Source organism: Paroedura picta, chromosome 3 (assembly GCF_049243985.1).
Source record: "Paroedura picta isolate Pp20150507F chromosome 3, Ppicta_v3.0, whole genome shotgun sequence".
Taxonomy (NCBI): Eukaryota; Metazoa; Chordata; class Lepidosauria; order Squamata; family Gekkonidae; genus Paroedura; species Paroedura picta.
In genome coordinates this window covers 141,136,033-141,153,236 of record NC_135371.1, presented here as the reverse complement: position 1 = coordinate 141,153,236, position 17,204 = coordinate 141,136,033, and the positions used below count along the sequence as shown (strand labels likewise).

The 17,204-nt window shown below is 44.3% G+C and overlaps 1 protein-coding gene across 23 annotated transcripts in view; it reads right to left on the bottom strand.

Moving 5' to 3' along the window:
- SLC39A11 (solute carrier family 39 member 11) overlaps positions 1–17,204 on the bottom strand; it is a 402,448-nt gene that overhangs the window by 318,847 nt on the left and 66,397 nt on the right. For 22 of the 23 annotated variants that reach the window (XM_077328331.1, XM_077328329.1, XM_077328324.1 and 19 more), the window contains one exon: positions 9,081–9,239. The exons of the other annotated variant lie outside the window; for it this stretch is intronic. In XM_077328331.1, coding sequence (XP_077184446.1) covers positions 9,081–9,239 — 159 coding nt within the window. The remainder of the gene's footprint in view (positions 1–9,080; positions 9,240–17,204) is intronic. 23 annotated transcript variants of the gene reach the window in all.

Sequence of the window (17,204 nt, the reverse complement as noted above, 5' to 3'; positions counted from 1 at the left end):
GGCTGTCTCCAGTCTTCTCCCCCCCCCCCTCCTTCAAGAAAAGTGGTTCCTGCTGTACTTGGCTCCCCCCCCCCTTCTGAGCTTCCCTAATCATGTGCAGAACACTTTTCTGTTTCAATGGGGGGGGGAGAGAGATAGAGGAAGACCTGAGTTCAAATCAATCTGAATTCAGCAGGATCCACAAAGGAATAAACAAAGTAAGTGCAGAATCAGGCCTGGTGAGGGGGGGAAATTGTTTATATGGTTACAGCAGCAAGACTGTGATATACGCCAAAATGGAAAAACACATTATTACCCACAATACTTTGGCCACCTCATGAGAAGGAAGGACTCCCTGGAGAAGAGCCTAATGCTGGGAGAGATCGAGGGCAAAAGAAGAAGGGGACGACAGAGAATGAGGTGGATGGATGGAGTCACTGAAGCAGTTGGTGCAAACTTAAATGGATTCCGGGGAATGGTAGAGGACAGGAAGACCTGGAGGATCATTGTCCATGGGGTCGCGATGAGTCGGACACGACTTTGTACCTAACAATAATAACCCACAATTGAAGAATGCTGGACAAAGATGGTAGAACTAGCTGAAAAGGCTAAATTTACAACTTTAAAGAAAAGACAACTGCAGTATTTTTAGATAGTTGGAAAGCTTTTATCAGCTTTCTGTATGATGTAAACAAAAATAAAAAGATGATTTGTTTTGAGGACTAAGGGGGAAAATATGAATATATTGGAAAAAAAGAGTGATAGGATATTTTACATATTAGCATAGTATGACAGATAACAATTGGATTTAAAGTCATCAGATAAAATCAGAAGCCTCTTTATTTCTTCTCTTCCTCTCCCCCCCACACCCCATCCTTTCTAATTGCAATCTCTCATTTTTTCTTGGACATGATGTATTTTTAAAAACCTTTGAATAAAAGTTCATACTTATAAACTACTTTGTGCATAATTTGTTTTGCTCTCGCTAGAATTTTGAAAAGATTTGCAGCATGGTGGCCAACTCAGCAGAGCTAAGTGCTATACAGCAGGTATCAATAACCTGCAGACACCAAAATAAAGCACTGAAAAGGACAATCCAATGGATGTTCAACAGATTTTAAAGGTGTAAAATTATGCTATAATGCATGTAAAGTATACTTTCTTGCACCTTAAGAACAGCAGCTTCCCTGGCTCATTACAACTGTGTTGACTGCAAATCAAGGGAAATGAGGACATTGAGTGGTGTGCCACTTCCATAGGATCAGTGAAATCAGGGCTTGAGCACCAGGGAATACTGTATACTTCTGAGTCCAAAAAATGCAGTTGGTAAAACATTCATGCGAACCCAGCAACACAATTGCTAGAAGCTGAGGACCACTCAAATTCAAAGGGGAGGGAAAATCCCATCCCCTACACTTCCCCCTTCACTTCCCAGTCCATTCCCTCCCCATATTCCCACTCACCATTCTCTCTCTTCAGAACTGCTAATGCTGCTGCTTTTGCACAAGCTGCAATCATGCTGGAGTTGTCAAGGCCCAAGCTCCATTGCTGTTGTTGCTAGGCAACCCCACAATGGTAATGATCGCATAAGTTCACTTGATCTCAGTCGGTATTTTCTGCACAGGGAAGGGGAGATTAACTCCCTAACAGTTTTCACTAAGTATGAGGATTTTTCTGCAATCAAATGGGTCCACCAGGTAGGCAGAAAATTTTTTTCCCTATCTGTATATGACCCAACTATGTGGACTTTTTGATCCACATTCTATGACAATGTTCAGAATTAAATATTGCTAACCCAGGTAGCAGAGGTATTATAATTCTATCAAAGTACAAGAAAAATAAATAAGTGACAGCCCAACTCTCATAAGATAAATGGAACACATACCTGCTCAGGGGCTCCTTGTTCTCCTTCCCCATCTCGGGCACACACACAAAAGCTCCTTCCCCACCATCCCCCACTGCCCTGGCCACCTGTAACTCTCGCTTACCTGACCTCCTCCCTGGTCCTTCCCCCTCCCTCAGTCACGCATGCAGACTCCTTCTTCCCTCCCATCTGTCCCCCACCCAGACCCCATCCTCCCTCCTTTCCCCCCCACCTGCTCATTAGAAAATGTCAATGCACTCTTCCAAAGTCAGCCAAGAGGCCTCCAGTTCTGTAACTGTATTAATTGTGACAGTGATGAAATTTATTCACAAGGTAGCTCACAAAAGCCTTACAGGTGGTTGAAAGGCTGCCAAAGACCAATTATTGGCATACCTGGATGAAGCTCAGTCTTGAACACATTCCAGTCCAGCACCTGACCTGGCTATGGAGTGGAAATGGTACTGGTTGCCCTGATGGACAACCTCTGGAGATCGTTGGACCATGGGGGGTTGGTGTTGCTCGTGTTACTAGATCTTATGGCAGCGTACAACACAGTCAAACATAAGCTTTTGGCTCACTGCCTCACTGAGACCAGAACACAGAGGATGACCCTGGCTAATCGACTTTCTCTGGGGGATTGCTGTCAGGAAGATGCTGTCTCACCAATACCACCTCCACTGTGGGGTGCCCCAAGATTCAATGCTTTCCCCAATCTTGTTCCCTATCTTCATGCACTCTCTTGCCCAGCTGGTCCAAGGGTTTAGGTTTAGATGTCATCAATCTACACAAGTACCCCAAGGTCTCGTACACACACAGTGTTACCTAGAAGCATATCCCCCATCCAGTAGGCATGCTTTTCATTTTTCTGACCCAGATGCAGAACTTTACACTTATCTTTATTAAATTGCATCTTGTTCTCATTTGCCCATTTTTCCATTGTGTTCAGATCTCGTTGAACTCTGTCTCTATCTTCCGGAGTTTTTGCCAGTCTTCCCAATTTAATGTTGTCTGCAAACTTGATGAATAGTCCTTCCACCCCCTCATCTAGATCATTAATAAATATGTTAAAAAGTACCGGACCAAGCACCGAGCCCTGAGGTACCCCGCTACTCCCCTCCCTCCAGTCTGATAAAACACTATTGACAACAACTCTTTGAGTGCAGTTCTCTAATCAATTCCCTATCCACCTAACTATCTGAAAATCCAGATTGCAGTCCTTCAATTTATCCATCAGAACATCATGGGGAACCTTATCAAAAGCTTTACTAAAATCCAAGTAAACGACATCAACCGAATTTCCACGATCCAGCAAACATGTCACTTGGTCAAAAAAGGAAACCAGGTTGGTCTGACAGGACTTCTTGGGAGACAAATCCATGCTGACTTCCTTGGATCACCAAATTGTCACCATGGGTGCCTAAAGATACTTCACTGATCCTTGGAAAGATGAGTTTAGTTCCCATTATGATGACTATGACCAGGCCTATTCTACCAGGCCTGTGGTCAAGGACAAAAATAACATCCACCAATAATGGTTCCGCCTTGCCACTAAGAGGAGGAGGCGAGACGAAGCACTGGCTCCTAGCCATGCTCACCCCGGTCTCAGTTTCAGTTGAAGGCATATAAATGTTTTAAAATTTTAACTTGTGTGTGATTTTCTTGCTGTTACCCTGCCTAAGCAATGTGGAAGGGCAGTATATAAAAAAATAATAATTTTATTATTGTTGTTGTTGTTATGTGCGAAGTTATGTCCGACCCATTGCGACCCCATGGACAATGATCCTCCAGGCCTTCCGGTCCTCTACCATTCCCCGGAGTCCATTTTATTATTATTAAGGTATAAAGTGGATAAGACAAAAAGTTTATATTTAAGGAATATGTTTATTATAAGCAGGTAATCTATTGAACACTTAAAAATAGCTTTTATTCAGCTTACATGTTAAAAATTCAGTCACTGAAAATAAAACATACTTGGGCTTACCAAGAAGATTATAGTGGTTAAGTTGGCTATGAGGAATTTGTTGACTTGTCATTTTTTGTAAACCCCTATGGAAATATGATAGTCCCACCTTATGAGGAAAGCTGGATATAGTCCTGCTTCTGTATAGCACAATATTGTGACATTATGACACTGTTTGATCAAATGAACAGACCTGGAAAGCTAAAGCCTTATTTCAAATCCAACTAGTGTCAGTTCGTACCTCTAAGCATTTGTGCTTTGGATTAAGGTAAATCCATCTTTTATTACAGTGGTTTTTGCCACATTGTGTTTCAATACATGGTACATTACTCTATTTTATGCTATGCTCTGGCTCACATAAAGTGCTTTTTTATTAACCAATCTGGCAGTTCATTGGCGACAAGGGCATTTTAATGTGCTCTTCCAAAGGCAACAACATAAAAGAGATAAGCATCTTTTGAACATAAAATGAATGCACAGAAGTACAAGAAAGTCTATATATGAAAGTACATATTGGTAAGAATAACACTTTGAACACCAACATATGAAACATGCTGTAACAATGTAATTCATATGCTGTGTCCTATAAACTAATATGAAAATTTAAAAAATATCACTATAATGGCTGTACAATAAAATCAATGTCATTTATTTGAAAAATGTATATGCTGACTCTCCAAAGAGCTGTTCAAATAAAATGGTCAATATAGAAATTAATTATGAGAAAAAAACTAAAAAGTGGTTCTCAGAATTCACCAACAGCTTCAAAATCTTTAGAGATCATAGATCACCCAAGATTGATACATAGAATCATCAGCACATCTTAACCATTTGTGGCTCTTATATTTGTCAAAGAGTCATGTAGGCAGCCCTATCCGGCCCCGGACAGCCACCCTGTCCAGCTGGTGTCTGGGTCAGCGGACCAATCAGGATGTGCCCAGCAAAGCTGGGCACTTCCAGATTGAGACAGCCCCTGTAGCTGCTGGCTGCGGCCACCACTCCTGCTCCACCAGGCCCTTCCCCAGCATCAGCCGCGCCACCCGGACACCACACCAAAGATGCATCCTCCCGTAAGACCTCCCACCACTTACCACCCCCGCGCCTCTGCCAAATCCCTGCGGGGGCCGCCGCACCTCCTCCAACCAGCCTTCTGACCCAGCAGGGCCCCCCAACCTGCCGAACTGCCCTATTCCCCCCTCCACTTACCTGCATCTTCCTTTCTCGCCCCAAATCGCTGCTCTCCACCTGTGCGCCTGGCGGAAGGGGTCTGTCCGCCACCCCTTGGTTCGGGAGGCCATTCCGCCACGTTACTCACGCACCAAAACGTCTCCCCAGGCCAAAGGGCCTCTCTCCCCTGGCGCACCCATCAGCGGGGGCCTCTCCACAGCCCCTTCGCCTTCCACTGCAGCCTCTACACCCACGCCCGCCAGGGGGGGTCTGCCCTCCCCCAACCCGGCTCTCCTCGACGACTAAGAAAGGTAAGCGGGAGGGGTCCCCCTGCCCTTCTCCTTGCCCCTTCTCCCCTTCCAAAGCCCATTTTTCAAAAGAGTTGGTTCTTATATGCCGCTCTTCTCTACCCAAAGGAGTCTCAAAGTGGCTTACATTCGCCTTCCCTTTCCTCTCCCTGCAACACACACCCTGTGAGGTAGGTGAGGCTGAACAAGCCCTGATATTACTGCTCGGTCAGAACAGCTCTATCAGTGCTGTGATGAGCCCAAGGTCATGCAGCTAGTTGCAGGTGGGGGAGCACAGAATCAAACCTGGCTCCCCAGATGAGAAGTCTGCACTCCTAACCACTACACCAAGGTGGCTCTCTAACATAAGATAGCTAGCCAACTAGACAACATTTAGGCTGCTATGAGGATCATTTTAGGAGAAGCTACAGATGGTTTTACGAGCGCTATGCCTGTTAAAGAACCTATGCTACAAAAAATGTCAATTATTGGAGTGATTCTTTGTCTCATCTAATTAACCAAATCTGCTGTGACAGCGCAAAACCTACACGGAAACAAAAAGCACCAAATCAGAGAAAGAGAAATGTAGTAGTTGATGAGGAGAGTTCTTTAAGATGGACCAAAGAAAAAAATTGCATCAGAAATTGAACTAACCCCTTTAAATCAAGGGCACTGGTCAAACAAGGTCAGCATCATACACTCCTTGAGCTCTTTGCTTTGAATTAAGCCCTTCTACATTGATTTAGCTGCTGTTGAAAAACTGCCAAGTATCAGGAATAACTGGAGATTGGTGTTATCTTTCAGTCATATTCCTTTAAGCGTATTAGGGATGGGGAAGTTTTAAGATACTTCCCAATCTGGCCTAATAGAGGTTTTTTTGGCTCAGCTCCAGAAAACCACTTCTTGTAGAAAGATCTGAAGACCATCGTGTAGATGTGGAAACAACACTACAAATAATATATCATTGTTTAAAAGGAAACAAATCAAAACTCAAAGATGCTCCAAGTTATTACATGAGATCAAGGAAATAACAATGAATCTATTTGACTTCTGACCCTTTTGAAATATTTTATTCCTGACAACTTAGACAAAAGGGATGTGGATTCTCTACTTTTCATTACCACTACAAGGGAAATTGTCTCAGGGTTACAGGTCTCTGGCATGCAGCAATACTAGTGATATCCTGGAGGAGGCTGGGATTACTTCAAGAAGTTTTAGACTTAACTACATTGGTGATGATGTCTCCTTGGATCCCTTGGGACCAGTAGGAGATGAAACTGCCTATTTAACGATCTGCAAATCAACATGCTGGGGTAAAAAAAAAGTGAGATTCTATCATGGAATGTGGCTGTCCCCTTTCTGTGATGTGATTTCAATATTATTATTCTACAAGAGAAGAGATGTATAGATCTGGAATTAAATGTCTTCTATTCTTATATGCTGTGAGCAGTGCCTGGGAAAAGACCAGGGAGGTTAACAGGTGAGCTTTCAGCATTCTGCAGGGCCTGCAAACTGAAGCTCTTCCACCAGGTCTAGAGTTGAGGCCAGGAGGCAAGGAAGATCATGCCCCCCCCCCAGTGGAGTGGTGGTAGCGAATGTTATCAGCACCCTGTCTGCATTTTTGTCCCTCTGGAGCTAGTCTTGGGAGGCTTTGGGGACTGGGAAGAGTTTTTTGCACCACAGCATCTTGTTTTATGGAGCTTTTGTTTTATTGTGTATTTCATATTGGTTTTAGGGTTTGTACAGGGTCTTCCCAGTTGCAATGTATGGCTGCATAACTTGGACCATAAGAAAGGCCGAGCGCCAAAGAATTGAGGCTTTTGAACTCTGGTGCTGGAGAAGTCTCTTGCGAGTCCCTTGGACTGCAAGGCGAACAAACCGGTCAGTTCTAGAGGAGATCAGCCCTGAATGCTCTTTAGAAGGCCAGATCCTGAAGATGAAACTCAAATACTTTGGCCACCTCATGAGAAGGAAGGACTCCCTGGAGAAGAGCCTAATGCTGGGAGGGATCGAGGGCAAAAGAAGAAGGGGACGATAGAGAATGAGGTGGCTGGATGGAGTCACTGAAGCAGTTGGTGCGAACTTAAATGGACTTCGAGGAATAGTAGAGACAGAAAGGTCTGGAGGATCATTGTCCATGGGGTCGCGATGGGTCAGACATGACTTTGCACCTAACAACAACAATGGGTTTTTTGATATGAACGTTGTTTGTATGGGGGTTTTGATATGTATGTTGTAACCCACCTCGAGCCTTCGGAAGGAGGTGGGCTAGAAATTAAATAAGAATCATAATAATTTTTATCTCAGCATCTCTAACAGTCATTTGCAGTACGAAATCCCCTCTTGGCCACTGGGCTATGGTCATACTTAGGTGGGGAAGCTGATTATTGTTAATCTTCTCCTGTTATCAAAACTGCTCATGTTGAGAAGAACTGGCTTGCATCAAGCAATACACTGAAGATCATCATAACTTTACTTGTACAAGCTACCATTATACCTCAAGGCAGTGAAACTAGTAGCTAAGATATTTCCCAGGAAACCACCAAACTGTTAAAGATTAATGAAGACTACAGAGAAAAATGTTTATCATCTTTAGAACTGCTAGTAGTAGAGACAGTAAGGGATGGAAGAGATGCAGGGCAAAAGTTCCTGCATTCTGGCTCATGCCCTGGAGAACAACAACCAAGAATTCCTGCATGCTTGCCACATTATTACTAGAGCCCAGAACAACAGGAGGAGAAGGTATTAGGAAATAGACCCCTGGAAGATGTACATGGACTTATAAGGGAGAAGAATAGGTGCCCTTGCAAATTGGTTTTGCAGGGTACAAATTCTCTGTTATCCTGTGTTTCATCTTTACATAGCCAGTACCATTGAAAGCAATTAGTGATCCAATTTGAATGTATTTATTAATATTATTATTATTATTACTACTACTAATACTACTATTTCTTGGATTTATATACCACTGTTCCCACGGCGGTTTACAAGGATAAAAGAATAAAATACAATAAACCCCATTTGTTGATAAGTGCAAAGTCATGTCTGACCCATCGTGACCCCATGGACAATGATCCTGCAGACCTTCCTGTCTCTACTATTCCTTGAAGTCCATTTAAGTTTGCACCTCTAGCACCAGAGTTCAAAAGCCTCAATTCTTTGACGCTCGGCCTTCCTTATGGTCCAACTTTCACAGCCATACATTGCAACTGGGAAGACCATAGCCTTGACTAGACGCACTTTCATTGGCAGGGTGATGTCTCTGATTTTTAGGATGCTGTCTAGATTTGCCATAGCTTTCCTCCCCAGGAGCAAGCGTCTTTTAATTTATTTGCTGCAGACCCCACCTGCAGTGATCTTGGAGCCCAGGAAAATAAAATCTGTCACTACCTCTATTTCTTCCCCATCTATTTGCCAGGGATTGAGAGGGCTGGATGCCATGATCTTCATTTTCTTGATGTTGAGTTTCAAGCCAACTTTTGTACTCTCCCCCCTCACCCGCATCGAGGCTCTTTAGTTTCTCTTCGCTTTCTGCCATTCTTCCTTAAACCTCCTTAAACATCTACTACTGGATAGATCTGCTTCAGCATATGGAAGAGCTGCATGGTTGCCATAGACTGTTTAATAATATTAAGTGATTTTGTTAAAAAATCACAACCAGATTTGAACATAGGAGTCATTAAAAGGCACTGCCACTACCTCCTGCCCCCAATATACAACAAGAAGGAACTTGTAACTTACACTGCACATATGCTCACTGAATACAAACCAAAAGCATTACACAGTCCAGCCATGAACACTCAAGACAGTAAGGACTACTTACCAGCCAAGGGAGAAGAAAGTCTGCAAAGTACACAAATGCTGCTCCCAATGTGAAACCAGCCACTACAGGAAAGAATGCAAAGGCCCCAAACTTCCCAGAATCTTCAGCCAGTTCAATGGCAGGTGCAAGAAGGGACCAGTAAGAAGCAGCCAGCATGACCTAAACAAAGCATATAACTAGTTAATGCCATTTAAGTTGCACTTAATGCTAGAGTCCTCACCTCAGAGGATATGGACAAAATTGAGAGGGTGCAGAGGAGAGCAATGAGGATGACCCAGGGCCTGGGGACCAAGCCCTAGGAGGAAAGGCTGAGGGACTTGGGAATGTTCAGCATAGAGAAGAGGAGGTTAAGAGGGGACACGATTGGTCTCTTTAAGTATTTGAAAGGCTGTCACTTAGAGGAGGGCCTGGAGTAGTTCCTGTTGGCGACAGATGATGGGACTCATAGAAATGGCTTTAAACTATGTGTAGAACATTACTGGCTAGATATTGGGGGGGAATTCACAGTCAGAGTAGTTCAGCAGTGGAATCAGCACATCTTCCAACTTTATTATTCTATTCTAGCCATTCCCCCTACCAACCTTCCCAGGACTGCCTGTGTTAAACTGCTCTCACTCAAAACTCTGAGGAACTAACCCTTCATGGTCTATGACTTGTTTACACAGCACTTCTGAAATTTTAAAAGTGAAGTCCATCACAGGAACACGGAACAAGTTATTATCAAGCTCTGTCTGACAACACTGAATAATCCAGTTTTAATTTACTGGGGGGGAGGGGATACCCCACTTTGTGTTCAAGAAGCTTAGAACAATACACTTAGGATCTTCTCCACTCTACAATTTTAGCTGTATAACAATCCTGTGAAGAAACTTTGGCTGAACAGCTGTGTTTTCTACCTAGAATATTAGTAGAAACATACGAAGAACATATTGAATTATTTCTTTACAGGCCAGTACGTATTAAAAGTTTATATGCATATTAATTTTTAGGACATCCATAATGAGTTCTTGTATTGTTTTCATAGAATCATATAGTTGGAAGGGGCCATACAGGCCATCTAGTCCAACCCCCTGCTCAACGCAGGATCAGCCCTAAGGATCCTAAAGCATCCAAGAAAAATGTGTATCCAACCTTTGCTTGAAGACTGCCAGTGAGGGGGAGCTCACCACCTCCTTAGGCGGCCTATTCCACTGCTGAACTACTCTGACTGTGAAAATGTTTTTCCTGATATCTAGCCTACATCGTTGTTCTTGTTGTTTAAACCCATTACTGCGTGTCCTTTCCTCTGCAGCCAATGGGAACAGCATCCTGCCCTCCTCCAAGTGACAACCTTTCAAATACTTAAAGAGGGCTATCATGTCCCCTCTCAACCTCCTTTTCTCCAGGCTGAACATTCCCAAGTCCCTCTTCAGGTTATCTTCATCTAGGTTATCTTCATAGGGCTTGGTCCCTTGGCCCCAGATCATCTTCGTCACTCTCCTCTGTACCCTTTCCATTTTATCTACGTGCTTCTTGAAGTGAGGCCTCCAGAACTGCACACAGTACTCCAGGTGTGGTCTGACCAGTGCCCTATACAATGGGACTATGACATCTTGTGATTTTGATGTGATGCCCTTGTTGATACAGCCCAAAATGGCATTCACCTTTTTTACCGCTGCATCACACTGCCTGCTCATGTTTAGTTTACAATTCACAAGGTCTCGTTCACACGCAGTGTTACCTAGAAGCGGATCCCCCATTAAGTAGGCATGCTTTTCATTTTTCTGACCCAGATGCAGAACTTTACACTTATATCTTTATTAAATTGCATCGTGTTCTCATTTGCCCATTTTTCCATTGTGTTCAGATCTCACTGAACTCTGTCTCTATCTTCTGGAGTATTTACCAGTCCTCCCAATTTGGTGTCGTCTGCAAAATTGATGAGTAGTCCTTCCACCCCCTCATCTAGATCATTAATAAATATGTTAAAAAGTACCGGACCGAGCACCGAGCCCTGAGGTACCCCGCTACTCACCTCCCTCCAGTCTGATGAAACACCATTGACAACAACTCTTTGAGTGCGGTTCTCTAACCAATTCCCTATCCACCTAACTATCTGAAAATCCAGATTGCGGTCCTTCAACTTATCCATCAGAACATCATGGGGAACCTTGTCAAAAGCTTTACTAAAATCCAAGTAAATGACATCAACCGAATGTCCATGATCCAGCAAACCTGTTACTTGGTCAAAAAAGGAAACCAGGTTGGTCTGGCAGGACCTGTTTTGTTATAGGCAGCCACTGAGGAAGAATAATTGAAAACGGGATATTTCTATATATAGTTATTGTACATATCCAAACCCAGTTTTGGCTTTTGTTTTCTTTTGCTTAAAGATGAAGAATGAATGATAAACAACATATATCATCTTTAGCTACTGACAGTATACAGATTAGTAACCTAAATAGGTCAAGGTATCCCCTGTGCAAACAACAGGTCATGTCTGACCCTTGGGGTGACGCCCTCCAGCGTTTTCATGGCAGACTCAATACGGGGTGGTTTGCCAGTGCCTTCCCCAGTCATTACCGTTTACCCCCTAGCAAGCTGGGTACTCATTTTACCGACCTTGGAAGGACAGAAGGCTAATAGGTAAAGGTAAAGGTAAAGGTATCCCTTGTGCAAGCACCGAGTCATGTCTGACCCTTGGGGTGACGCCCTCTAGCGTTTTCATGGCAGACTCAATACGGGGTGGTTTGCCAGTGCCTTCCCCAGTCATGACCGTTTACCCCCCAGCAAGCTGGGTACTCATTTTACCGACCTCGGAAGGATGGAAGGCTGAGTCAACCTTGAGCCGGCTGCTGGGATTGAACTCCCAGCCTTATGGGCAAAGCTTTCAGACGGCTGCCTTACCACTCTGCGCCACAAGAGGCTCTTAGAAGGCTAATAGGCATGGGCAATAAAGAACAGTCACATTTAAGCCACTAAGTCAGATTTTTCTTTCTCCAGTATTTTCACTCGACGAGCCTTCTATCTCACGTCTCACATATAAAATAATTTGGCAGACTCCTTTTATTGCATTACATTTCAGTAGAGTTACCATTATCATTTAACAACACTTACTTGTGGCTCGCATTTAAAAGTAAACTGACAAATACAGAAATATAACTACAATATAGGTCACAGATTGATCAGAAGAAGGATGTTGGTTTGTTAAAGGGCAGTTATATATTTAGCAACAAAGCCCTCTCAGTCTTAGCTCTTTAAATAAAAAACACAACAATGCCTAATGTTCCAGAATAATAGTTAAATTGAAGCCCAGGGACAGTCCTATTCCAGGCTATACCTGCCTATTCTTCTCCACTATAGTATTGTCATCATGACTATTCTTTGAAACAGAATGGCTGTAGCAACTAAACTATAGCAGCGTAAATGCTCTAAAACCTATTCTGGTTGTGGTAAGAAAATCTGGAAGCAAAAGTTTCTGCCCCATAACCAAAGATTCAGTTTTCATTTGGCAATTTAGCAGACAGCATGGATCGCCATGGATTCTCCAAATTATTGTTGTAGAAGAGTTCAGCGACTCTTCTACAACAATAATTCGGAGAATCCCATGCTGATCCATCCATACTGATTGACAGTTTTGATTACTTGACTACACACTAAGGTTTATGTTGATTAAAGTTTAGAGCTGAAATTATCCAGGATAATTATTCACTTCCTTATTACTGACAGAGATAAAAAGCTGGTTTGATGTAGATAGTTGATATGCTAATCAAAATAATTAGAAGAATTAAAAAGCTGAGCTCCTCAGAAGTAAAATCTCTTGTTGAATATAAGAACACAAGCAGTTATTTATTGGAAGGGGGAGGGGCTATTAGAAAACATTTATCATCATCATTATTATTATTATTATTATTATTATTATTTAATTTATATCCCACCTCCCCCCGAAGGCTCGAGGCGGGTCACATAAAAACCAACCCCCTAAAACAATTTGTGGCCAGATGTGTTGAATCAACTGTAAGAATTAAGTTCTGGTACCATTTACGTTCAGAAGCTCAGCTTTCAATTTACATCTTTCACATGGTGGGGAAAAAATCGGGTATCACTACTCCTTTGTCCTATACAACAGCCTCCCTCTTATACCACAAAGCATTAATAATAAAAACAACAAATGGAAACAGAGGGGATTTGGTTACAGCTAAATTTGATACTAAAATAGTGGGCATCATGTTGAGTAATGGGGGGCATCCTCCTTAAATCTTACAGGGTTAATGGCCTGTGGGATGGGACCTTAGTGGTGCAATTCTTACCCATAAACCAACTCATTAATGGCCAGTTAGTCTTAGATACACAGAGTGAAATTCTACCATTCTGCATACCAAAATGATTTGTGATTAGCTAGGGAGGTGTGCCTAGCCTCAACCAAGGCCAGGGCTTTCTCTGTCCTGGCCCCTACCTAGTGGAATGAGCTCCCGGGTGAGCTGCGGGCCCCGTGGGATTTGGCAACGTTGGGCCTGTAAAACAGAGCTCTTCCACCAGGTCTATGGTTGAGGCTGGGGTCAGCGAAGTAGATCTATTGCCCCCCTTGGGGGGTTGAAGTGTATATCATTCCGCTCCATTTTCCGTAGCCTCAGCAGTAGGGGTGGGAGTGGGATATTTTTCTGCCATGTTGGGACTGGAGTCTTTTAATGGGAGTTTTTAATGGTTTTTTTAAGACTGTTGTTACAGTCTTAAATCGAATTAATAACAATAACAATAAGCAATCCACTGCAGCTAGCTTCCCATTTGCTAGACTTGCAAACTTAATTCATACAGGGTTAATAGCCTATGAGATGGGACCTTAGTGGTGCAGTTCTTACCATAGAGTGAAATTCTACCATTCTGCATGCCAAAATGATTTGTGATTAGCTAGGGAGGCGTGCCTAGCCTCAACCAGGGCCACAGCTTTCTCTGTCCTGGCCCCTACCTGGTGGAATGTGCTCCCGGGTAAGCTGCGGGCCCTGTGGGATTTGGCAACATTCCGCAGGTCGGTAAAGTAGATCTATTGCCTCCTCAGGGGGTTGAAGTGTGCATCGCTCTGCTACATCTTCCGTAGCCATGTTGGGACTTGAGTCTTTTAATGGGAGTTTTTAATGGGTTTTTAAAGACTGTTGTTACAATCTTAAATCAAAATAATAATAATAATAATAAGCTATCCACTGCAGCTAGTTTCCCATTTACTAGACTTGCAAACAGGGCAGTCTTGAACAATGTATTTGCCAAACGATGAGTAATTGGCAGTGTGGGGAGAGAAGACAGTTCATCCAACAGCAGATCACTGTACTGTTTGGACATTAAGAAGAAGAAGAAGAAGAGTTGGTTCTTATATGCCGCTTTTCCCTACCTGAAGGAGGCTCAAAGTGGCTTACAGTCGCCTTCCCTTTCCTCTCCTCACAACAGACACCCTGTGGGGTGGGTGAGGCTGAGAGAGCCTTGCTGAGATGCTGTCTCACTCCAGAGCAGTGGTGGATGCAGAGTCGTTCTGCCGTGCCCAGCCTGAGGCTGGACTGCTGCACCACTCCAGCTCAGCAGTGGTGAAAGAAGAGTAAGAAGGAGGCAAGACTGAGGTGAGGAAATGTCCTAAGGCAGCACCCAAGACCAGGTAATTGTGAAGGAGGTCTCCCGTGAGAGTGAGCAAGATGACGATTCAGACAGCAACACCCCCTCCCCGTCACCCATTTGGTACCCTCTGAAAGGGGCAGCCCAATCCCACATATTGGGGCAGGCATTAGGGGGAGCCCTAGCTGATGGGCAAGTGGGAAGTACCCACATGGGGTGAAACTTATTACATCCATGCCCAGGCCAGGTGGCCTAGAAATAAAATCTTAAACCCCGCCCCGCGGCACAGCGTGCCGTGGAATAAATAAAAGAGTAAGGGCTCTGTGGGAGGAGTTAGGGCGGGACCCGTCCGGGATAAAAACTCAGAGAGAGCCAATCAGGGACCAAGTGGCCAATTGGGAGACGCACATAGCGCGCCTCCCTATTAGCCACTTGGCCCGCCCTGGACTCCTCACACACGCCACTGGCAGCACGCATCTCAGGTAAGTGCGAACTGCCGTTCTCCCGGCTTCTGCCGGCCCCGGGCACTCCTTCACGGCTGCGAAGGAGCGCCCGGGGCCGGCAGAGGCCTTGCCCACCCACCGCCGCCATTCTCCCAACTTTCGGGAGGGTGGGGGGGCGGCTGCCAGCCTCCTGTCGCCCTGGGAGCGGCTTCACCACTCCCGGGGCGAGAGGAGGCCGTTTTGGCCTTTCGGGGGAGGACGGCAGCCGGCCTCCTCTCGCCCCGGGAGCGGCTTCGCCAGTCCCGGGGCAAGAGTAGGCCGTTCTGGCCTTTCAGGAGGGTGGGGGGGCGGCAGCCGGCCTCCTGTCGCCCCGGGCGCGGCTTCGCCCGGGAGCGGCCTTTCGGGAGGGTGGGGGGGCGGCAGCCGGCCTCCTGTCAGAACGCTGTTCTCTCTGACTTCTCTCGGCCCCAGGAATGGCCTCGCCTCTGTGAGGCCGGTCCCGCCGCCGAGAGAAGACAGATTCCTAGTGCCCATTTTATTCAGAGATAAAATGGGCTTAATTTCTAGTTAAAAATAAACTAGCAGAAAAATCTGTTGTATCTCTGAGTATCTCTGAATACAACAGGCACTAGGCTACCCACCCACCCCTCACCTGACCTTGGCAGGCCAGCCAAGGCCTGGAGAGGCCTCGTCAAGCCTTTTCGGGGCACAGAGAAGCGCTGCAGGGCAGTCCATCCCCCCCCCCCGCTGTCCCAACAGCTCTACCAAGGCTGAGGCTGGAGGTGCACGGGACAGCGGGAGTGCTGGCAGGGCCTCCCTCCCCCCTCCCCCCACCAGCCTACAGTTCCAGGTCTTCCACCCTCCCTCCCAGCTCCTGCTTACCGGGCTAGAACGTCTTCCAAATGAAAGAAGTTGGAGGGAGATGCAACCAGGGGCAGGACAGCCTTCCTGAATGGCAGCTCATTGGACGAACGGCCAATCATGAATGGGGCTGCTGACCTGATTGATGGTTAAGCGGTGAGTTTGCACACAGTAAATTGTGTTTACACACCCCTTCCAGCACCCCTTACCAGTTTTATTAATGGCTACAGATAAATAAAATAATGTTTCACCTTCTTGAAACTTTAATATAACTTGGCAAAGGCATAAAAATTATTTTGACCATTATATGGGGCATAAATTGATGTCAGAGTTCATATTTGACCTTCCAGTAACTTAACTTTCAAAATCAGATATCTTCCCTTTGGGTATTTTACTATTCTATAACTTCCAAATTTGGGGTTTTAACATGAATAGCAACATTCTTTGCAGATTCTGAAAATACTGTACTTACGGTATGTTTTTAGTTTTTCATTTAATCAGTTTCTTGCACACAAATAATATCCAGACCTCTATTTTTAACATTTAAAAGTGTTGTATGCTTGATCCATGAGTTCAATCCAGTCAGATTAACTAACAATATTTTTAGATCCATTCGAGGTTTTTCTCCCCCCTTTCCCCACTGGTTTTGTAATCACTCCTCCTGCTGGTGTAGATTTAAATTTCAGTGCCTTGGAACTTTCCCCTTCATTATCTGAGTCTGAACTTGAAACTTTTCTGTCCAGATTTAACTCTTGTAACAAAATTGCAAGATGTTCTTTTGTTCCTATTGTTCTCTTCTCTGTACTCAGAAAGTCTTCCAACCCTAATGACCTCTCCCAATGATATAATTTGCCTTGCTACAAACAAACATGTTAAACCTCTGAATTCTTTTCTTTTTAAAAATTGTATCTGGAAGTTAATCTTGAAATATATGTACTGTTTTCTATTCTACTTGGAGTGGTTCCTCTCTATGTTCAAAACTGTTTCTTTTGGAGTTTTTGGTGAATTGAAGGCAACTAGAATATCCCATGGAAGTTTGTTACATTGAACATAACTTGATCTTGAGTTTATTCTGTAAATGTAATCTCCTTGAACCTTCACAAGCTTTTGTAACAATTTATTCAGATGTGTAAACATGTTCCGAAGCAAGAGAAAAAAAATGAGTCCAGTGGCACTTAAGACCAACAAAGTTTTATTCTATGTGCGAATTTTCATGAGTATGCACACTTCCTCAGTCAATGAA